We start from the raw sequence: 23489 nt of genomic DNA, 5'->3' as shown, positions 1-23489 counted from the left end.
ACTGTTAGCAACATAGCCGGCGTATCATGACCAATAAATTGGTTTCAGTGTGGGCTGGGAAAGGGACTTCCATCAATTTGATTAAAGAAATTACTGTAGCATTCAAAGCATAAAGACAAACTAGTTTAAGGAGACAGAAATAAGTTAACTGTACCAGAAAAACACTGCTTGTGATACAAGAGCTTGTTTATGCACCGTTTGTGGCACAGAGAATGACTAAATTTCAACTGACTATTTTAGAGTCTGTAGGTTGTTGTCTTTCCCCTCAAGTTAAAAAACCCAACACTTCATAAATGTAGAAATTATTATTACTCTTTGATTGTGTTTGTACATATATTGTGTTTATATTTATCCAAGATGACCCAGAAGAACTGGTAAGGACAAGGGAAAAAGAAACAAATGGCAAGAATATTTCTTTGCAATTTCTTTTGAAACTACAAATAAAATATCCTTAACTCTGATAAACAAACAACTGACTGGATTATTTATTCTGCTATTAAGTTGTCCCAAAATCACATCTAAAATGAAAATGACTTATTACTCTGAGGAATGAAAGGTTATCCACTCTCATGCTTAATAAGGCTCCACTATCAAAATTAGAAAACTAATAAGCTGATGAAAACACACCAACACGCTCACTCATCTGCTGGACAAGAAAAATACCTTAAGAAACAAGAGAAAAAGCTGACCTTTTTTTGTGTGACTTTACCCTTTGTGAAAGGTGATAGACTGAGAACCCTGGAGACTTCTCTAAGTTTGTCTGCTAGCCCGCAGAGCAAGAACAAACACCTCAGCACTGGGGAGGGGCAAAAATACACCTGAAATGTTATCTGAAGGAATTGCTACTCTTCTGAGAAACTGCTTTTGATGACCCCCATTTTTCTTGCTAATAAGATTGCCAGTCAGCTTGCACAATATCAGTGCATTTATGTGATGCAGACTGCAGTCCATTCCATGCAGACCAAGGAAATACTAAGTTGTAAGAGGAGACTTTTTGGGATAATTCAGTTCTTTGTACTGAATTGCTGGTACAGTTCAGTTCTCACACTAGATCAGTCAATGAAAAGAACAATTCCTCTATGCCCTGCCAAAACATAACTGAATTTTTTCACCTCCTGTGGTCAGTAGTGCTGCATTTACCTAACAGAGGAGCCAGACTTATATACAAATACTGCTGATGACTACAGAGAAGAGGACTTGTATGACCCTTTATGCCAGGCTAATGCTCTGGATAGCAAGGAGAGTTTATCTTAATAATAGAAATACATGAAAAAAAAATCTCTAAGCAGCATGTGAAACTTACTAACATGGTAACACTCGCAGCAACAACACTACTACTTCCAAGGTAAGATACATGACCATCTAAACTATGTTCTGTGGGAATATTCTGGAGCCTTAGGAAAACTTTATGCATTGCAGGGAGAGAAAAAAGTAGTATTTTTTACCAGCACAGAACAACCCACGTGATAATTTCTGTCCGTTATCTACTTGCAATAAACACTGTATGTACCTGGAATATGCTTAGCCCATCCAATGATCACCACCAGTTCTCTGTCTGCCAGGTCACAAAGAGTGGTAAGGGCTTTGATGTCACTGTCTGGAACAGTGGGGTCAGGCATAGCATAGATCTTCTCTGGTTCAGCCACCAGCAAATGGGAGACAATCTTGTTATCTGTAAAAATGATCCAGAACATTACAAGATCACCAGCAGCATCATTCTACACTTCAAACAGATGGCTCAGATTTCAAAGTGCACAAAAATTTGTCTTAAGACATTGAACCTAATTACACCTCATTGTAACTTCATGACCTCCTGCAAGTGGTTACAGCACAAACAAATCTGATCCATTAACAGTGTTTATCAAGCCAGACATGTATGTTCTTAAATTCAATAGAACATAGAAATACATGATCCCTGTTAATTACTGGAGTACAAACTTTATAGGAAAAGATTATTGCATTACAGGGCATTTTGTACTATTCAAATAGAAAAGTTTTGCCTTCATTTTCTTACCTGCAACTCACCCTACCCCCTTAAAGGCAGGGGTATTTTTGAGTGAGTAAATACCACATGCAATCAGTCACTGAAACCTGTAACTTCTGTCAGTGACCCGAGCTACCACTCTTTACCTATAAACCCAGACTAATGATCTCCTTCTCATTTCTTAACAGGAAAAACCACTAAAATCAAAGAGAAAAAAAGAGTGTAAAACTAAGCAAAGAATGAAAGTATGCAAACTCTACCTCAGAAAACTGGTTTTCTGCATGGAATGATACTTCATCATCGTCACACATTGCTTATTTTTATCTATATAGCATTTTCATTCACATGTTAAACATTTACTTTTTTATACAGTTGACTTGTGACATCTATTTGGAATAATCAATTAAGTTATATGGAAAAATGCAGAGAAGAAAAAAAGGGAAGAGCCCTCAAGATTTACAGTACAGTGTTGCTATTCTGTAAGTAGGATAAACATAATATGAGCACTATATCCATGAGAAGGCACAATTGAAATATTTTATCTCTACAGAGGGGCTTGATTAATTACTCTGAGAAGGCAGAACTGAAAAATGGGAAAAGAACTAATTCATTAAGCCTCCTAATACAGGGTACATTACTATACTTCCCAATATATTTACATTTTACTTTTCCTGGTAGGTACATCTTTTGACCTCAGATGCACCATCAGAATTTAAAGCCCAAACGGCACCCTTAAGTGATTTTACAAGAATCTGTGCCCTTCAGTGAGATAAAACATTATAAGGCTTGATATAAATGGGATTCCACTGTGAGAAGACACTGAGTATTTTCTGAGTGCAGAGAATGCTGCCAGAATTAGTATAATTTCCCCCATCTGCATGTAAGTCACAGGACAGACCACACTGGTCTCCTGCAATGGAAGCTGACTGGGATGTGACTTGCCCAGCAGTGTTGATGCCTGGTCAAGGCTGACCTAGAGTACAGGCTAGGCAGATTTAAAGAATAAAGTAGGTATTTACTAAAATGCCTCAATGGATACACCTTGGGCTGCACAAGAGCCCAGCCAGGGCTACACCCAAGATGGACCCAAAATGGTTGACTGCTTCTGAGGTCTCACACTTTCATAAGTTCTGGTCCATTAGCATATTGGAGTTAATTGTCCAATTACAGCTTTAGGTTATGAAGTCCTATCCTTCTTGTTTTTCTCTTTTCAGTCCACTTTGTTTATGTTCTTGGGCCTGAGATTTGGATCAGTTGTCCTTGGTCCCAAGCTAGAGAAGGAATTGTTTTGTTTACCTGCTCTGTGAAGAGAATTTACTATCCCTTAATATGAAGCTCAGAACTACACAGTAAAGCAGTACAGAATCTGGAAAATATAAAAGCTAAAACCCAAGGCAGCAGCGTCAGAAAGGATCCCTACTAGTCCATGACATTTTTCCATAAAATGCTCACTTGATTCAGATTTCTGATACTTTACTGCTCCTTGACTCTGATCTACTGTCTCTACAATTTTTGCCTTATTCCAAATTTGTGTGTCAGTAGCTGTGATATATGTTAGTCCTTCATATAATAAGTGCAAGAGCCAACTGGAAACCATCACATCAAGCTTGTTTTATTGCAAGGGGACATATTCATGCTTTATATGAACTATAGGAACTATGCCAACTGATGCAATTTTTGATCTCAATAGTTGACTGATTATCAAACTGATTAATGAGGAATCCTATTCTTATTTACAAATGACAGATGGTAGTTTTAACTTTTATTGGCAAACAGCCTTTGCACATTTTTTTAAAATTTTTAAACATTCTCTTCAATTTCACACAGAAAACACGTAAGTGAGAAAAGATAACATTACTTCTTTCCAAATTACAGTATTTTTAATGGGTTAGGAAAATAGGATAAATTAACTAAGAGTTTCTTAACAGCCAAACACATGCAGCTGAGGACTTCAACTTTTTGGTTTTTTAAACCATGATAAATGAATGAAGAAGCACTCTCATCTCCAAGTTCTGGGTTTTTTTTCCCTGCAACAGAAGAAATGGCCAAAAACCAACTTTCATTTGTGTATGAAGGTCTTCATCAATGGCATTCCATAGGTGATTTATGAATATTGTCTTTTATGACTCAGGATTTACAAAATCTCAAATCCTTTTTATTTTTGCAGTCAATGAAATCTACAGCCAGGCCATTACATTCCATGATGAAGCTGAAAAATACAACAGAAATCAGAAGTAGGTGTAGAAAAGATCCTTCAAACACCTGCTCTTTCCTTACAGGGGGAAAAAAACTACATGCATTGTCACATGCATTAGCACAAAACATAGAAAAATTCCGAATGTACTCAGAAAACTCCATCACTCAGGAAATTGAATAGCCATGAGCACTGTTTCAAGGTAAATCTTATTTAATGTTTCCCTAATTAGAATCAATAGAACCCAATTTTCATTCCTGTGCCTTTGTTACACACAAACTATCAGTCAGGGCCCAGAAAATCTCCCAGGCTACTTCCACACAAAACTGATTCAACTGTTTCAAGTCTGGACACTTATCTGCCAGGATTTGAAAATTAAGTTTTAAAAATGTTTATGACAAAATTGTTTGTACTTGGACAAGCTAAGAAAAATGAGGGAGGCACTCAGATAATGAGTAATGATTTATGAGGAGGTTAGTTTATCTCAGACAACTGGAGCTTACAGAAATTGGTGCAGTTATCACCTTATAGGTAATGTAATGCACCACATTGCAATAATCTTGGGTTTACACAGAGATTCTTGTATTTCAGTACAACTGAATTAACCTCTGCTCATATCTTAAGGGCTTGGGGCTTTTGGGTTGGATTGTTTTGGTTTTTTTTGTCTGTTTGGTCTTGGCTTTTTTTCTTATGTTAGGCTATCAACATTTCTACTCAATGACAATATCAAGTAAATGAAAAACTGACAATCTGTGCACCCAGGAAAACTAAACCTCTAATGAAATTAAGCATTAGAGTTTATTAAATTTTATTGTATTATCAGAAAGTTTTTATTATAATGTGCAAAATCTGCTTAGTGCAGCTCTAGATTGTATTTACAGAACAGTGGGACAGCTTATGGAGGCTGAGTAGAAGATGCCAGATTGGACAATTGAAGGAATATAATCAGCATAATGTTTTTTGGAAAGGCAAAAGGAAACTATGCCATATGTTCACTTAAGCCTTAATTTTATGTAAAACTGGCTGTTTTTTCTTTGACACAGCTAAAATGCCCTTTCACTTACAGTTCAAAGACTGTTTATTTGCTCTCCAGATCCCCATATGCTCAAACGTATTGTACACAGCACTGTCCCCTACTGGGGAACACCATCAGAAACAGATTCCATTTTCCATCCAGCCAGGTATTTTCTAGGGGCTAAAACCTGACATGTGTGTTGTCAGAGGCTTAGAGGCAGAGGCAAATGGGAGACAAGAAAGAATTTGCCCTCCTTATTTCACTGGCTTATTTATCCATGTTAGGAGCAAATTAACCTCCTCAGCAGGAGCAACTGGATGTGTGTATTCCCATTTGTATTTGGAAGAGTTTGCAACACCTGATACAGAGCCTGTGTGTCTTTGCAGGGTAATACACCAGCCTCTTGCACTACAGCTATAATGCTATTAAATTTACTTCATGGAATTAGTACAGTCACTGCTTGAGTTTATATAAGCTGCAAAGCAAAACCCCTAACTATTTTTAGTTAATCGCAAAGAGGATGGAACTTGTATTTTAGCAGTGAGATGATCATCTCTTTCTTTTTTAATTTCAGCCTGGAGACATACAATCAAGGACATTATTAAAACATAACAAAACAAAGCCAAAAAAAGAAAAAAAATCCATGAGAGTACTAAAGCCCAAACTACCACTTTCTGCTTTGTTATTAGTGTGGCATATTGCTGTTTTAATCTAATGCTAGGTAGTGTATTAATCTATAGGTATAAATTAATGAGGCTCTTAATGTATTTTCATTGGGAGGTTGAGCAGTCAAACTCATTTACTTAGTGAAAACTACAAAAATCACTTTCTTGTGAAATCTGAAAGTAGAAGCTTCAATGAGCTAATGATCAGAGTATGAACCATTTTATGTACCACTGAAAATAAAGATAACCTGTAAATGTAAAATTTGCACTGCATAAACCATGCTTTTATACACTTCCACCTGTAAAAACACTCTTTGTTCAACTCCACTTGAGAAAGATGAGCATATTTAAAACAAAACCTGTTAACAGCCAAATCGATATAGTCTTCACGGTAATATTTTCTGACCAAACCCTTGTTCTACCCAGAAGGAGCTTAGCAAACAGGGCTAGGAGTCAATAGCCTGTACCGAGAGAGAAATGCTGTGCATGTGGTGTACTCACATGGCTTTTTTGCTGGCTGAACTAGCTGAGGGTTCAGATATGGGCTGTTCTCTGCATCTATTCTGCGCTTGTACTTCTGGCGACCTCCACGTACTCGGTCTAGGCGCACACCTACGTTTGGAAACACAAGCAAACATGTAATTAAATACATTAGGAGCATGCCTTTCAGGTAGCAATCTTCTATTTCCTGCCTTCCAATATTTATATTAAAAGCATGTTTATTTCAAAAGATTAATTTTAGAAAGCATGGGAAATCAGCATTACAAGTATTTGCAAGCAGTTTAGAGTTCCACACATGCAAGACTAAGTATACAACATAATTTCCTGTTCATTTAAAACCATTCATTCGTTTTTACATATTATTAAAAACAGCTAGCAAGTTTAGTTTCCATTTGAAAGAGCCTAATCTTAAGTCATCTTTGCCAGAAGCAGAATTTCAAAGCTGTAATAAACACCATGGATATAGAAGCATAACATTATGAGCAGAGAAGTACAGAGAATTAGAACTCTAGGAACAATGAGTCCTGTGTACAGTCTAAAGAGTCAAAACCAAATTAAGATGGATTAACATGGCCAGAGGATACAAAGTAAGCATCCCTAGAAAAATAAGAATATGTATGTGGCTTAAGGACTGAAATTGTTCATGAGGATTTGAAAGAAATTGTACAGTTGTGCATTTAGATGTAATCAATGAGGAATTTACATTTGTGTTCTACCTCCATACTGCTCATTCCTTCAATACAGTATTCTGCTGCCTGGTTTGTATGGATATATGGAAATTTACCTTCTTGAAACAAGCTATAGCTGCTCTCACTGACAAAATGAAACAAAGTGAAAGGGTGCAAAGACAGTAGGTCTTCCAAAACAAGGAAATATTTTTATTTCTTTCTGAGTCACCGAGGCAGATTTCCAGACAGCCTTGGATGAATGTGACTAAAACCAAGCAGTAACATACCATGGAAGCTGAAGAACTTGGCACCTATGCAGGACCACAGGGCAAGTAATACCAAGTGCAAAATCTCTCCCTGATGACACGGATTTAGCAACACAACAATGGAATGACATAAAGTATCAATGGCCCTTGTGAGTGATGTAATAAAGTGCAACTCACATTTTCACTTTTCATTGTCAATTTTAGCTCTCCTCCCTCTACGTGTATTTTCTATTGCTATTATTGTGCTCCATTCTTCTCCGTCCCATCCCTCTGATTTGATCTCTCCCTTACACACAAAATACCACAAGAACTGGCTTCTGGACAGCAAGGGAAGCCACCACCAAAGAAGTTACAGTTCAGGTGCACAGCAAGAAGAGCACAGCACAAAGTTTATGTGCTGCCTCTGAACTCACACAGGTAGCACAGACTAGTTACCAGGAAATATCTGCCAGTCCTTTTTCCTTCTCAGAAACCAAAAAGGATTGACTGGGTTTTGTAAAGGAAAACTATTTTGCCAACTAGCCAGAAATCCAAAGCCAACTATTGTTGGGGTGGTATGGCTTTTTTTTTTTTTTTTCTCATGTTTCCTGGGTTACTTAGACAGAAAGGAGATGCTTGCTTTAAGGACACAACAAATACCTGCAACTATAATTCAGTGAGTTGTATCCAACAGTGGTCAATAGCTTTTGCTCATCAGGAAAGCAGGTAATGATCACCCCTACTTAACAGTACATTTTCACCTGGTTTACTGCAGAAGACTGTGTATGTCAGTCCATCAAACCCAAGAAATACATTTCTCACTATGTGTCTCCAGCTGCATTTATGGGGATCACAGGATTTAAACAGTAACACAAACAAACCACATATCCCAAGAGGTCAGTGCATAACTATGAATGAAATCTTATTTATGGTAGTTAACTATGCAACTTTGTGATATAAGCTGTTTGATAAAATTTTTGCTAATTCAATCAACAGAGCATGGTTATTTTTGTTTTTATTTTTAAAAGTTATACTTAGAAATGCACAAGCTACAAGACCACTTTAAAAGCTGATAGCTCAAACCTTTCAGAACTAATGATAACTCACTGTTCTTCACACTTGAATTGGGAGTTTGAGCTACGGCTGAAGAAAATGACATCCAGGACAATACATTGCCATAAAAACAAACAGCAGAAGACCAAGGATTGATAGTTGAATATTCAGAAATAGGCTGAGGATTAGAACAAGCCACATGCAATATTGGTGGGATTATGAAAAAGACTGCCCAGCATTTGAAGAAAAATAGATAGAAAATGATTTCTGCATAATTCAGATGCCATCCTTCTTTCTGCTTGGGAACAGATTTCATAGTGATAAAAGATGGATAGCATCAGACATAAGTATGTTTAATCAAAAAGTAATGGAACTGAAGCTTAAATTAAAATAATATAAATCTACCAAGATGAACAGTTTTTTTTACCTCCTTTGCATTAGATGAGATACACATTCAAGCCATTCACATACTCAATGGAAGGAAATACAGAAAAATGTCACTATAGCAAAATTTTACTTAGATCCATGCCCCCATCTAATATACATTGTTTTATCTGGAAACAGAGTTTTCTTTTAAAAGCCCTAACTTCTAGATAACTGTATTGCACAATTTAAAATTACCTAAGTCTATAATAGAACTAATTCAAATTTTAATGTGAAAATAGTTTTGATAACATAACACCAATAAATTAGAGCTTTATAACCCATCCATTTAAACTGATAGAGTTTATCATCATTTTGGCTCCTAATATTTCCTTTATCTGTAAGATATCCTATATCTATATTTTTCTGTATCTATAAGAAAGTAGATACTTTGGATTTAATTTCTGATAATCTAACACACCCTACATGGTATTTTACTTCCCAAGGGTCTTTATATAAGTAAACACAGTGCAAGACGCTGCTTTACAAGCTATACCCATCTGATATTCCATAAAAACTTTTTTAGCAGGTAGCAAACTGAAATCCAGTGGTTCCAAAGTATATCTGTGGATACTCCTCTGTAACTCCTATAACTTGTATGAGAGAATTCATTACATAAAAGTTTATTTATCAAGACAGCAGTTCTAGAGACAGTAGCAACTGATGCCTCCTTTGTTAGAATAACAAAGGGAAGAAATAAAAATAATTTTGTCCACAAAAATCCTCATCTGTGGCAGGAAGAGCTTTACATCAGTCACAGATGTAGCTGTTTGAATTCCACAGAGTCTGTATTCAGATTATTAAGGAGGATATTGTGACATCTGGAGAAATTAAGTAGACCTCTGCTTCAGCTCTGCTGTGCATTGTGGCTTCACAAAATCTTCAGCATCTCAGTTCACTCACCCAATCAGTCCTCAGCCATGAAGTGAAAAGAAAGATACTCACTCCACCCATAAAAAATCAGTATTATCTCCCAATGAACTGCACTATAAGTATTATAATTACAGTTCTTCAGGGTCAAAACATCCATTCATGTCACTGAACACAGCTCCACCACAGACAAGACAATGTGATTCTTCACATTTCCTAATGCTCATTTGAAAAGCCTTCAACAGAAAAACAACACCAAGAGCCCTATGGGAAAAATAGGGATGACCACAGGGTAGAAATCGGAAGAACAGGCTTGCCAGCAGCTAAGAGAGCAGTTACTTTCAATGTTAAAGTGCAACACATTCACTTTATATCTCAGGATAAGCACAACTCATGAACTTGTTTGTCCAGGAGTGTTGGGTGGTGAGAGATTTAGACATGACTTACAAATCTCAGAAGATGAGGGTTGGCCGTAGAGATGTAATATAGGGAGATATGGAAACTGTGTAACTCAGTGCAATAGCTACTTTTTAAAACAAAGAAATTACATGTACTGATACAACATAAGAAATTCTCCACCTATTTTTCAGGGAATTAATGCTTTTATATAGTCACTACATAAGCTTCTACAAAAAAAGTCTGCCTCCTGGCTCCTTACATAATTTTTGTGAGATTTCTATCAAATGCTACACAACACACAACAAAATCACTCTGGGCACTTACTCTACACTAAATGTATCCACATAGCCTTGCACAGAAACAACTGAAGGCCAGACCAGATGTGCCACATGAGCTACACACCAGGTTATTAAATCTAAACAACACAGGTAAACCTGAATTTATTTTCTTTGTATTTCCTCATCTGTTTCTACCTTGGCAATAAATGTAAATTATTATTCCTATTCTGTGGTTCTTTCCTCATACTGCCTTGAAGACCTCATACAGGACAGATACCCACAGTGATGATGGGCATAACCAGAAGGATTGTCCATACCCCAATACATGGCTGACTTTGCAATTCAGGTCCTCATTATGAAAATACTCTTTAACTCTGTAATCTCATTTTCCATACAGATCCAAGCCATATTAAAAATGTATTATTTACGTTTTTATCATCCTCCACTCTTTACTCCTTTATCACCCATCTCTATTTTTCTTCTCCATCCCCTCCTCCTTACCTTGGCAACAAGCTTCCAGCGTTCATTTGTTCACCTGACCCACAAACATTCTTGTCCTTTCCACAGAGCTCTATACCCACAAGAAATCCTCAATTTACATTGGAAGGCATTACCCAATCCTTCAAATCAAGTTCTATCAACTTCAGGTTTGCCTGTAAGAAATTGTTCACTACCTTTAATTGCAGAGCCTTTTGTTTGAGGAAAAAAAAAATTACTTAATTAGTAAACAACAGGTTTGAAATCATACTGAATCATGCAATTTTTACTTCCTTCAGGGATTTCACATTCTGCTCCCTTCCTGTTTCCCCTACATAACAGTCTCATGGCAAGCTGGTATATTCTACATCAATGCCACCCCAGCGAGCTCCACCTCTAACACAGCATTTGATATGTATGAAAAATACTCCTATCTCATTTTTTGAGATATGTAACTGGCTAACAATCCATTTTCTACAGATGCCTGCAAGGTTGCCAGCATTGTCTTCAACACTGAGACTGGTAAAAATGAATACCCACACAACTGCATCTTGCCAAGCTCTAGAGAACATTGGTAACAGAGGTAAAAACCCCCAGATTAACAGCAAAACTAGAAAACACAAATATAATTTTAATGACAGGTTCCAGTGTGGTTCTCCTTTGGGACAATGCCTTAATAGAGTGTTCCAGTTCACTTGAACTTACTGTGATTATTTCTAAGATTGCTGAATAAACTTCAGTGAATATTATAAACTCCATTTTGCTTTTATTTACATAAGCCAGAAAAACTAGTTGATTTTTCCACCATGAACACAGACAGAATGTATTGAGATTTAAGAATGCACACTCATCTAGATACTCTTTAGACACTTCAGCAACCTCTATAATTTGGGGTTAGAGTCCAGTGCATTAACCCTGCAGTCTGAGTGATTTGCAGAGGAAAAAATAGTTTAAACCATGGAAGACCTCTCTCAATACAGTAGAATCATGCAGAAAAGTAACACAGCTGAAGAAATAAGATAATATCAGCTATCATTTTTTCTGGATCTGCATACTTATTTTATGTGCTGAATTACAAAGATGCCAAAGAGCTTCTGCACTCAGTTTACAAAGTATTTGGATAATACCTTAAGCAGGTAAAAATTTAGCTAGAGATGTAAAATATGTGTCTAATAGGCAGATAGAATTTTGCAAACAGAGAATTGAATTCATCAAAGAAGACAGAAGCTATGACTCACATGAAAGTTTTCCTGATCTATGGCTGAATTAACAATTACCAGGAGAAGGCTTTAGTCTTTTGTCTTCCTATAGCCATCTCCACAATTAAACATATTATTTAGAGTAGCATAAAAAGGCTAAAACTCATCTTCCTACTTTATATTCAGCTAGTACCAAAAAGTATTTGTAAATGTGGGATAAAACTGGCTGTTCTCAAGATGTGCCTGTAAAACAATTAATTCATTAACTGACCCATATAATTGACTGAAAAACAAAACAGTGTTTATTACTTTAATATCTAACTTCATCTGTCACTAGGAGTTGTTTAATTTATCTGTTCCTCTGCAACGATTTGTAAAAAACAGTTTATTATTAAAAAACCCCAAATAATCAGGCTAATTAGAATATTTAGTGAATTGTTTCAGATTGAAAAAACAAAAGAGAATAATACTGCTTTTGCAAAACAAATGCTTCTAACTAATATTTCAGATTTTGCTTATGTTTAATAATAAACAAAGTTCTACGGCAACCAAATGTAAGCAGTAATTTGGAAATTTCATTTTTGTCCTGGGAGGAGGGGATGAGATAGGCTGGATTTTTCCAAAGGAACTGATAAACACATCTCTTAGGTTAAAGCCCAGTGGTTTATTTTTTTTCAGTTTGACAAAAGAACCTATAAATGCATTACTTACACAGCTCAGTACTCAACCTCTCTTGAAAGGAACATTAACTTTGCATGAACTAATCATCTACATGCTGAAATTTTGTGCACTGCCATTTATGCATTAAACCACAAAAGAACGTTGATAAAATCCCCTTAGTTTTCCTATGGAAATGAGACTTCGTGTAAATAAATTCTATTATTTCTCAGCCCAAGTGATTTCCCTTAAAGAATGGTCCATAAACAAAGATGTTCACATGAAGAAAATGTGGCACAAAATGTTTAAGAATCCTATTGTTCCTTTACATTTTTAAATGGCTCCATATGTATCCTAATCTGTGACAGTCACAAATACAAATTAGGTCACACGCAACAGGTGACAAGTTTTAATTGAATGTCTTCTGTCTGCAATTCTGACAAAAGGTGAATGGAAATAAATGAGTCTGGCAAGACAGCCCTGAGCCTTACAATACCCAATACCTCATTATTTTTAAACAGCTATCTATAAACTGATGCTGACAAGCCTTGAACCTTTTATTTCTGTTCAAGAAGAGGTGAATGTGCAGAAAGAAAGAAGAAAATAAAAAGAAAAAGAAAAACATGACAGCTACACTGTTGCATTAAACATGCAACAGCCATTATCCAATGATTAGCTCTCAAATATTACAAAAGAATATCTCTTACACTTCACATAAGAACTTAGGGAAAAAAAATCTGTCTCTCCTTTGGAAGAGATACACTCTATGCACTCCATTACTAGTGCCTAAATTTGATCTTTTCCAAGTTTTGCACTACCAGATTTTCAGTGGAATTATGCTAGACTCAAGATGAATTTAAAAGAGACTGAAATTAGGCCAATAAACATTGCTTATACAGCTTCCACATCTTTTCCTTCCCATTTGCAAAGTGAGGAAGAGCCTGTGTTGCAGCAAAATGTGCATATTTGCAAACTGCAAAGGAAAAGGAATGCAGAACTAAGGCTGAATATACATAAAGCCCTGGTGTTCTGAAATGAAGCAGTTACCATTACATAATGCTTCTCTCCCCATCACCTGGATTACTAATATACTAATTACTAGGAAGCAGTGTAAAATACTGCAACAGCTTTTATGAATAACACAGAAAATACTGTTGCTAATTGCACCATTAAATTTCATGTCAATGTGCTTATATATCATAACCATACTATATGAGAGTATATGCCTTATTTTTTTAATTATGCATACAATGTCCTGGGACAAGGTATAAGAATAAATAAAGGCAATCTATCACTAACTAAATACCACAGTTCTAACCTTAATTTATTTAAATATAATTACAGAAGATGCTATCTTGTTTCAGAGTTCAAATTACAACCAATTTAATGAAGTGGAGCTTGCTGGGCTGTAAAGTCATTACTGCATCAATACACTTGCACCCATTACTTTGAAGGTGACAAGCCCAGACCAGGAAAGGCAGCTTGGCTGGTGATCCAGGGAGAGGGCACAGAACGTCAGGAGACAGAAAGGTCAAAAAGAAACTTGGAGCAAGGCCATGCCAACGCCTGAAGGTCAAAAGCAGGCCTTTATTCTAGATCACATCACTAGAGCTTATAAAGAATTCAGGAGCTATGCTGGCGACAACTCTAATAGAAAAGAAGTCTAACTGAAGTTCTGGACCATTTGCTGGCAACTCTCAAGACAGAAGGGAAGATTGAAATGAAATGCATTGCAATAATCGGACTGTGAAGTACCAGCAGCATGAGCAAGACCTCAATACCCTTTTCAGATACAATAATCTGCAGTTTCACAATATTTCAGTTAATGACTTGGAGGATGTGGGATTCTGGAATTAATCTGTGATCCAGAAATCACAGGAAAGTTCTTAACAGCATGAGCTGAAACAGTTATACAAAATACTACCAGTTCTGCTGGGACCAAGAAATATTCCACTGAAATTTGGATTTCCACCTACAGGAAGTGATTTCATTCTGCTGGAACTGAATCAGAGAAAACTAATGGATGGCTCATCATACTAGAGTTTTAAAACAGATGTAAAATTCACTGAAATATTAAGTTTTTTACCTTAACAAATATGATCCCTAACTCTGGAGGGTTTTTTTCTGTTTTATTAGACTTTTTTTTTGCTTCTTAGGGACAAAATCTTTCTTGTGTTCCTCAAGGAGCAGCCATTCTGTGATGATCTGTACAAGAGTAAGACAAGCAGAATTTGCTTTCCAAATCGCACTCATCTGGCAAATTAACTGAGACTTACCTTTACAGCTCAGATGGCTTTATAATGCCACTTGAGCCTAAATTGGCCTCAGTGCAAATATGTATTTTTCTCACAGAATTCTGGATTTCTCCAAGGCTTATTCATGAAAACATCATTCTGACATTGTCTTTTCTCTTAGTACACCCAGAACAACCCCATCTCCACAATCTTTCTCACATTTGTGTATTAAGTAATTATGAGCTATATTTCTTTGGTGAAACACTGTGCAATTCTCCCCCATTTCTTTATTTTTTTAAAGAGTAACATAATGATATGTGGAACTGCACCCATTTCAGACTTGATCCTTCAAGCTTCCTCAAAAGGTATGGCAGAATTCTGAACTTCTCTCTGACTTCTGCACACTATTTTATGGCTCCATGGGATTTAGAGCAGGGGGCACACTGGGAGAACAGCCCAAGAACCTTACACCATGTCTCAGCTTCTGTTTGCAGCTAACAGATTTTTAGGAGCATTAATTATATCTTATCATGATTTTTAAGTGTAAGTTTTAAAGTATATGTCAATTTGACTTATATGGAAGATTGCAATGGAAATGTAAAATATCTGAAGTTATTTAATGAGTACATACAACAATCTGCTGCTTAAAAAAGATGCACAAACTTTATATGGAAATATGGGTTTGACTTGGAAAATGTGGCAGATATTCTCACTTTTTGGCTTTCTGCAGCCATAATATGAGCATTTTGCCTTCTGCATTGTTATTCTGTTTGCACATGTTTTTCAAGACCAGATAGGAGTTACACAGCAGGGTTTCATTTGGACTCCCAGAGTAATTTTCCAGTACAACTACAAGATAATTCTAACCTCAAGATAAAAGACTTTATATTACCAGCTTCACATGTCTTTGGCAAATGATAGGGCTTTTCTGTACTTTGCACTTCCTGTCCATGTACTGCAACTTTCTGTTTCTTACATTCTGGCTGCTACAAGAGTGAAGTTCAACAGTGGCTTATATGGGTACATAGTTCAGATGGGCACATCTGAAATTCCTGGTTTCTACTTCCTTTCTGATTTGTCTCAGCAGCTGCTTATTTTTAAAAGTACAGTCTTTGTCTGTTATTTAGGTAGGGGGAAAAAACCAATGATCTGGGCTTGTTTGGACTGGAAGGCACTGACATAGCACATCACAGCACCTTCTTGTTCAGTGTTCCTTCTGCCTGAAAATCTTCATGTGGAACAAAAAAATTAAGTTTTTTTGTTTCATTATTTGCAGTGTGTTAAAGTAATGACTGTCCAGCAATAAAAACTTCAAAATGTAGTGGCTAGAGGGGCATCAAATTGAGACATGGCAGAGTAAAGTAAAGAAAATTACGTAAAATGTCGATGTGGTGGAATTGTTTCCTATTAGTATTGTAGCATTGCTTTTACAGATGGAAACAAAAATGGAGATATGCCCTCTGCATATACTGTGGTTTCTGTAGATGGCACATAAAAATATTCAAAATGGCCTTGCCAGGAAGGGATTTTACAAATGGCCTTTAGTGGAGGACCATGATCCCATCCACAGTACAGACATTTGCCCCAACATTTTCCAGAGTACTGAAACTATGACTTTTCCTTTGTTGGTATATAACATTTCCCCTGTTCTTCCATGAATACTACTATCAAAGAATTGTGCATACATGAGAATCTGAAAGTGAAACTGAGCAGAAAACCACCAAAATTAATTTATCAAGTTCTGATGCTAAGGTTAAGTGAGGAGAAAAACCAGGAATAATTTTTTAAATTTATTGAATTTTACAAGAGAAGGCTCCAGTCCTTCAACTGAATTATATGAGCAGATATATAAAATACATAAAATTATCAGATGTTGTGGAACATGGCAAGATTAAAGATGCATACTATTTTGTTAATCTTCCAATGTTCACTTTTTCCCCTTAACACAAAGGACATATGTTACATATATACATACAGACTGTATATACATATACACAAAAATATTAAGATAATATCTGGTGATATCAGCTAAAGTGTGAAAAAACCACAAGATTAATTATTTTGCCATTCCCTTAACAAGTGTATATACTTGTGTTTCCTCTTCATAAAGCAATGGAAAAAGCAATGGAAAAGAAAATGACACACGGGGAGTTAACAGGTACAAGGTTCTCTGGCCATAATTGAGAAAAAAAAATCATCTAACTCTTCATTTAGAATTTTAAGTATTAACCCAAACATGCTTAGCCCTTCATTCATGCCCTGAGTGTGAGTGATTTATACCTCAGCTCACACACCCTGCCAGCCTCACAACCTGACATTCTGCCTGACACCCTGCAGGGACAGGTTACCCTGCTTCTGGCCTCTGAGTCTTGTCTCAGGGACTACTTGAGCAATTAATGCCAGGTTTATTAGTGGTACCACTTCACTGATACCACTGCTAGAAGCTTTCCATACAGAAGCATATTGGTTAACCAGCATATTGACAGCTCTTTCGTGGTTAGCAACAGGAATGGATCAGAGCCTGTGCAGAAAATCCCAGCTGAAAATCAGAACTGCAAATGTGCTCAGCATTCCCCAGACTTTTTGACTGCCTCTAATCTTACAAACAATTAATAGTATGAGGTAAATTGATTTCACTTCAATAAAACACAATAAATTTTTAAACAATTAGATGATATAGTCTTATTACAAAGTGCCCCTGCTCTAAAACAGAAATGGTGACAATTTTCTTCTCATCTCATAGGTAACACTGGGCCTCTGGGAAGTGGGTTAATAAATTCTAGTTTTCTAAACCAGGCAGAGTGATTTACTGTAAACTTCCCCCATTACACTTATAGTAGATGTCTATCAAATTGCTTATGAGAACAAATTTATGGAAAATATCCAAGACTAATGCTTTGTTCTTATTAAAATACATGAATATGTATGTAATTTTAGCCAGCCTAAATGAACAAAACAAAAAGAAAGAGAAAAAAGGTCAAAAATTTTTGTCACAAGAATTATTCTTTTACACAAGAAACAATTTGTCCCTGTTAAAAATGCCTTTATATAAAAGAGGCTTGTCTGAGGAGACTATTTTTCTTTAAATTGCAATGGCAACTGCTAGGAAGAAAACCCATACAGGGTACAAGGGTATGTTAATACAAGTAATTGGGCGACATAATTACATGAGCATTATTTAAAAGAGGAAATAAAGCATAAAATTTCCTCATAAATTATTTTTACATAGAATTTTAACAGATAGAGAATTTTTAAAAAAAAATTAAAATAGTTCTAAGTCAGTAATTCCTGACAAGCACAGTCTATTTAAATTGATACATACCTGGCCTCCTTCTGAATGCAGATGTCAATGGGAATATTCACCATGAGCAATGCTAAACACACACATATTTTGTTTTCCTAGGAGCCATGAAAAGAGTATTTACCAAACAGGAGACCAAGGTCTTCTCACTCAATGCATTGCAAATCTATTATAGCTCTACTGAAGCCTGCCCATTTCTCCAGAACTACTTCTAAGGTGAGAAGAGCAAAGAGTTTCATTGACTTTGTATTTTTTTTCCAAATACTCTGCTCCTTTCAAAGTTTTCTGCTTTATGTCCCAAAGTTCTCTTCCTTCCATTAAAACGCATACATTGAACTCGTTCACTCTTTTAAACATACCACTATACATTCCTAGAGAATGTGACACCCAATTTAAAAGACACTAAGACACAAGAGCAGAATTTACTGAGTAAAAATGTGACAGGCTATGTATAAAATAACTTAATGAAACAAGCCCAGAAACCTAGAAGAGTATTTTAAGATATTTATAACTAGCACCCTAAAATGAACAAAGGTATATAATATTCTTCCTAGGACAGGTTTTGAGCAATTTGACCAGGAAGTGTGTGTACAATTTGTACAATTCAGTCCCTGGGTTCTGTGAATTGCTTATGAAAAACAATGTCATTGTTGTCACTGTGTGATCAGGAAAACAGACACAGGTTTAAAGGAAAAGGAGCTGACAAGATCCATGATGGCCTGCAGTGAGAACACCTTTCTTCCTCCAGCAGGAACTCTTCAGAGTTCACTAAAGGTTGTGCTTTGCACAGCACACTGTAACTCAAACCAATGACATTGCATTGCTTAATGGCTAATACAAGCTAAGAGTCAAAATTCCTCACTCACTCTGTTAGCCTGCCCCACATGGGCAATCTGTGAATGTAAATACATAATAAGGGAAGGTCTGGAGAGCTGTTGGCAAATAAAATCTCTCTGTGGTTCCGTTTTCCACATTTAGATTCTGCCCATCACTGCATCTCCACATTACTCAAGATCCAAAATTGTAACTAGGACTGTTATTTAAACAAAACAAACCTGTTTCTTCCTTTCTTCTTTCCCTCTTTTTGACCTTAGAACCTTTACTTTGGATCAGAACCTCCTTCTGCAATGTGTTCATTTGTTCCAGAAAGAATTTTGATCCTGAGGTCAAATTTGGGTCCATTTTCAAATGTTCAAGTTTTTTTCTACTAATTTTAATCTGCACTAGATATATTCAGAAGAATGGTACAAAACCATGCAGAAAATCTGAATAAGAAAGCACATTTTATTGCATTACTCTAAAGTGACATAACAGGAATAAGACCTTGCCTGTATTTTCAAAGGGAACTCATTCAAATGCTCTTCCTTGAAGCCTTAACTTAGTTAAACCTGGAAAAAAGAAAGGAACTGACCACTGAAGAAAATACCTCTAATTATGTTTATATGCAGCAAAATGGTGCATCAGTTATAGGAAATATCACCATGTTTTCAGGGAATACTGTTTATTGGAGAAAATCAAAACACATTGCACAGAGGATGGATCCTATGAGGAAGGCCTTTGGGATTGGTGATGGGACCCTCTTAAATCAGTGATCTCAATGGTCTTAACAAATCTGATATTTTCTGACACTGTTTCTTAGGGTTTTACATGTTTCCCATTTGCTGACATGTGAGATTTATGTGAAAATCGTACACCTTGGCACTGCTCAGGAGCATTTGTTTCTTGAATTGAGGCAGGTTTTAGAAACTGTAACACAATTCATTTTTTACTGCCTTTTCCCTATTTTACAGAGTTAAGTTATTTTCCACTTGTCATGCCATTGTGTCAGAGATGGTGTGGTGTGGTGGATTGATACCTCTTTATTATTCTCTCCAGCCTGTGCCTTTCCTTTTAGATTGCTCTGTGATCTTCTTTTCAACTATCCACAAAGAGTGGAAGTGTAATAAACATCTCTACTTTGGGCCAAATTTTTGTGGGGACTACTGCTCCCTCAGTGATGATATTTGCATATTTCTTGAAAATAGGTTAACTTGCAGTTAGAGCAATAGGAAACTTGGCCATATATCCTAAAGCCATCAACACAGCAGAATTTTAGTTTTAACTGGACGTTTAAATTAAGACTGTGAGCCCACAAAAAAGGAGAGAATGCGCTGCAAAATTTATATTGACAATCTATTTACATTCAGAGTAAATTTTTTGTGTAACTTCCAAAGACAAATAATTCCACATCAAAAAAATCCTAAACTTCAAATAAATTCAGAGCCAGAATTCTGTGATTCTGATTGGCATCTTCCCTACATCTAAAACAGTGTAGCCCATTTTTTATTCAAAATAATTTCCACAAAACAGCATCAAAAAAAGTTTTAAATCCTCTGCACAGGCATTTTCATTTTTAAACCTATCTAATTAAAAGATGAGGAAATTCTCCTTGTAGTTACATAAATATGTAAGACAGAGTAAAAAAGCTTTCATATGCTTGTTTTTTATTTCTCCCAGTCTATCAATTCTATTCTGAGGAACAGATTTTCATCTTTGTGCTAAACATCAAAAAATGCTCTCTACATTTTCACATTTCTTAAACCATGTTGTACATTGTACCACTAAGGTATACAAACCTCAACAAAACTCCACACAGTTGAGAAATGCTACAGTGAACTAAACAGACTGGGATTTCAAGTGCTGGATACTTAACAGCAGGAGAAGCTCTTTAATCTTGTTTAAGAAAGAGAGGGCATAATTTATCTGGAGACAATCCTCCTTGGCAGCATGTGCATAAGAAAGGGAGGCTCAATGTGCTGAGCTTTAAAAGGGAATTGAAAATAAAAGTTTCTACCATGAACAGACTTCACAACAGTAACAAATAAACAAACAAGCAGGTTAACTGCTATGCACACGAGGTCTGAAGCATCAGTGGAGAATTTTGCCTGTGCTGGCAGTGGCATGAACCAAAGCTATTCACAGTGAGAGAGATTTACCTGCTCATCTCAGACTATTGCTGCAGAACCATAATCAAACACTTTCTAGATACTTCTCACATGTCATGAATCCTGAAACGGAGGGTGATTCACAAAAGTACAATGCCAAACTGGTTAATGCATATTATTTGATTTTAAGAAGTGTAAAACTACATCAGTTTGGAAATGAAGACAGAAAACGTATCTTATTACACGCAACTGCAACACAGTCAATCCTGCCAATGGCAAAGATCAATGGCTAGACTAGTAATTCCTCCACTGAGAATAGCTAGGGCGAGACAAAGAATTCCTTCATGTCCTTTTCATTCATCAATAGATACCACAAAAAAAAAAAAAAAAAGTGGGTTATTTAGTGCTAGTTTCAACTTACATTATTAATGTGAGGAAGCAGACTAAATACTGATTAGCAACAAAGTAAGCCCAGTGAAGGACCAAAACTATTGAAAAAGTGCAAGAAACCAATATAAAAAGTCAGTTGGATTGTGGATATGTTCTCCCTCCCTTTCAGTTTTGATGTACAACTGTTGAAAACTGTTTAAAAATTTAATTTGGAGGTAGGACCAATAAATATTGATGCTTTTTTTCCACTCAAATTTGGGAACATGACACAACCCAGGAAAAAAATGGTAAGTCTGTCTCTCAAGAGAAGGTTTTCCATCACACTTTATTCTTTATTATGGAACAGTTTACCTGAGGACACACTTAAGAGATCAGTGCCATGTTCCACTGCTCAAAGATCTGTTATTAGGATCTGGCAATTTTACACAGTTTTCTTGATCAACAAATGCCTGCAGTCCTTACTCAGAGAAAACTGCAACTCTAACTCCCATGTCACTAAAAGCCCCATTGCAGACTTTTTCCAGCATAATATCCAGCATATCCACCTAATTAATGCAGGCAGTATTAGTGCCATTCATCTTTCTTTTTCATTGTTTTTACTCAGTTACTTCTCCATCAAAACGCACTGTGTTTTATTGTTAATTGTGATTAAAAAAAAAGAAATGAGCCAAATCAATTACAGTCCTCTGTCAATCTGTATGGTTGAGCCACAACTTTTACTGTTTTAATTAAATGAAGAAATGGGTCTATTGTTTAAAGGCATTAAAGAAGGCAATTCTAAACTTCAAGTAAAGGGTTTTTTTGCTTTTACTGGTGGACAGAGATACCCATAAAAGCAATACAGGTCTCTATTTGAATTTCACAGCAGCTGTGAAATTTATAAGAATCACAGAAGCAAGTACTTATCCTTTTTTTTCTTTTAGCTAACATTCCACTGATTCTAATGGGTTTCGGCTGTGAAGATGTTACCTCCAAAATGTCACCATGGCTTTAATCCTGGGTTAGCAAGAGGACACAATCTTTAATGAAAAGAAAATCTAACAAATGAACAAGAAAAATTCTGAGTAAAAACAACAACAAGCCATATAGGTTATCAATGACTGGAGGAAGATTACTGGAATTAAACTTTATTATCAGTATAGAGCTGACCTTGCATTTCATCTGTCTCATATGAAATATTGTCCTAAAATACGTGAATTTCAACACAGAAATATTTGTTGCAAATGGGATTTGACATATGTGTGAAACTGGATAAAGGGTTTTTCAATCAAAATCTGTCTCCTAGCAAACTATAGCAGAGGGCTGCCACAACAGGGAATGCTGACTAATTATGAAAGTACATAATGGCACATCTTTACTTTTCCTTTTTCTGACTCACTCTTTTTTGTCACCAGCAGAGGCTGCAGATTGTACAGAGAGTATTCTGTTTACATAGTCCCCCTTCTCACTCCAAACATCCCTAGGCCAGAGGGATCACCAAAGAAGCCAGTCTAAGAACAACATAAAACATTATTACTCTTCTGGTTTTCCCTAAATGCTCTAGGTAACCATCACTTTATCCCGTGTACACTACGTTCTGTTACTGCCCAACCTAATAAAGACTTCTGTCACAGCGATAGCTTTTCATCTTCAGAGCTCTTTTCTCCTCTCCTGATAAGGCTGCCAACTCTACTCTCTGTAAATGAGCTCATGCGAACACTTTATTTTCGGCTTGTGGAAACAAAAAGGGCCAGTGCTTGGCTCCAGAGCTTGAGGGGGCGGTTTGCTATCTTCAAAGCATGACCAAGGCGTTTGAAAGGGATTAAAATTAAATTGGTAAGCTTAGCTTGAAATAAGGAACTTGAAGCAGGACTACTGCACTCACAAACACTGCTTTTTCTTTAAAAGCTTCAGAAGCCCCTTAAAAATGGTCACTTTAACTCAGTTTTATTTGTGTACTCCTAAACCTCTGGCAACTGCTTCGATAAGAGTGCTAGCCAGCACCCCATGTTATCATCAGCAGGCACATACAG

At 36.3% G+C, this 23489-nt stretch overlaps 1 protein-coding gene across 21 annotated transcripts in view; it reads right to left on the bottom strand.

Annotated features, from left to right (window-relative positions):
* Positions 1–23489, bottom strand: part of ESRRG (estrogen related receptor gamma) — a 393435-nt gene that overhangs the window by 46404 nt on the left and 323542 nt on the right. For all 21 annotated transcript variants that reach the window (XM_030235294.2, XM_050972139.1, XM_030235293.2 and 18 more), the window contains 2 exons: positions 6360–6470; positions 1511–1672 (listed from right to left, as the gene is read on the bottom strand). In XM_030235294.2, the coding sequence (XP_030091154.1) occupies positions 1511–1672; positions 6360–6470 (273 nt within the window). The remainder of the gene's footprint in view (positions 1–1510; positions 1673–6359; positions 6471–23489) is intronic.

Source organism: Serinus canaria, chromosome 3 (genome assembly GCF_022539315.1).
Source record: "Serinus canaria isolate serCan28SL12 chromosome 3, serCan2020, whole genome shotgun sequence".
NCBI lineage: Eukaryota > Metazoa > Chordata > Aves > Passeriformes > Fringillidae > Serinus > Serinus canaria.
The sequence above is the reverse complement of the archived record's forward strand: the minus strand, read 5'-3'. Positions and strand labels throughout refer to the sequence as shown.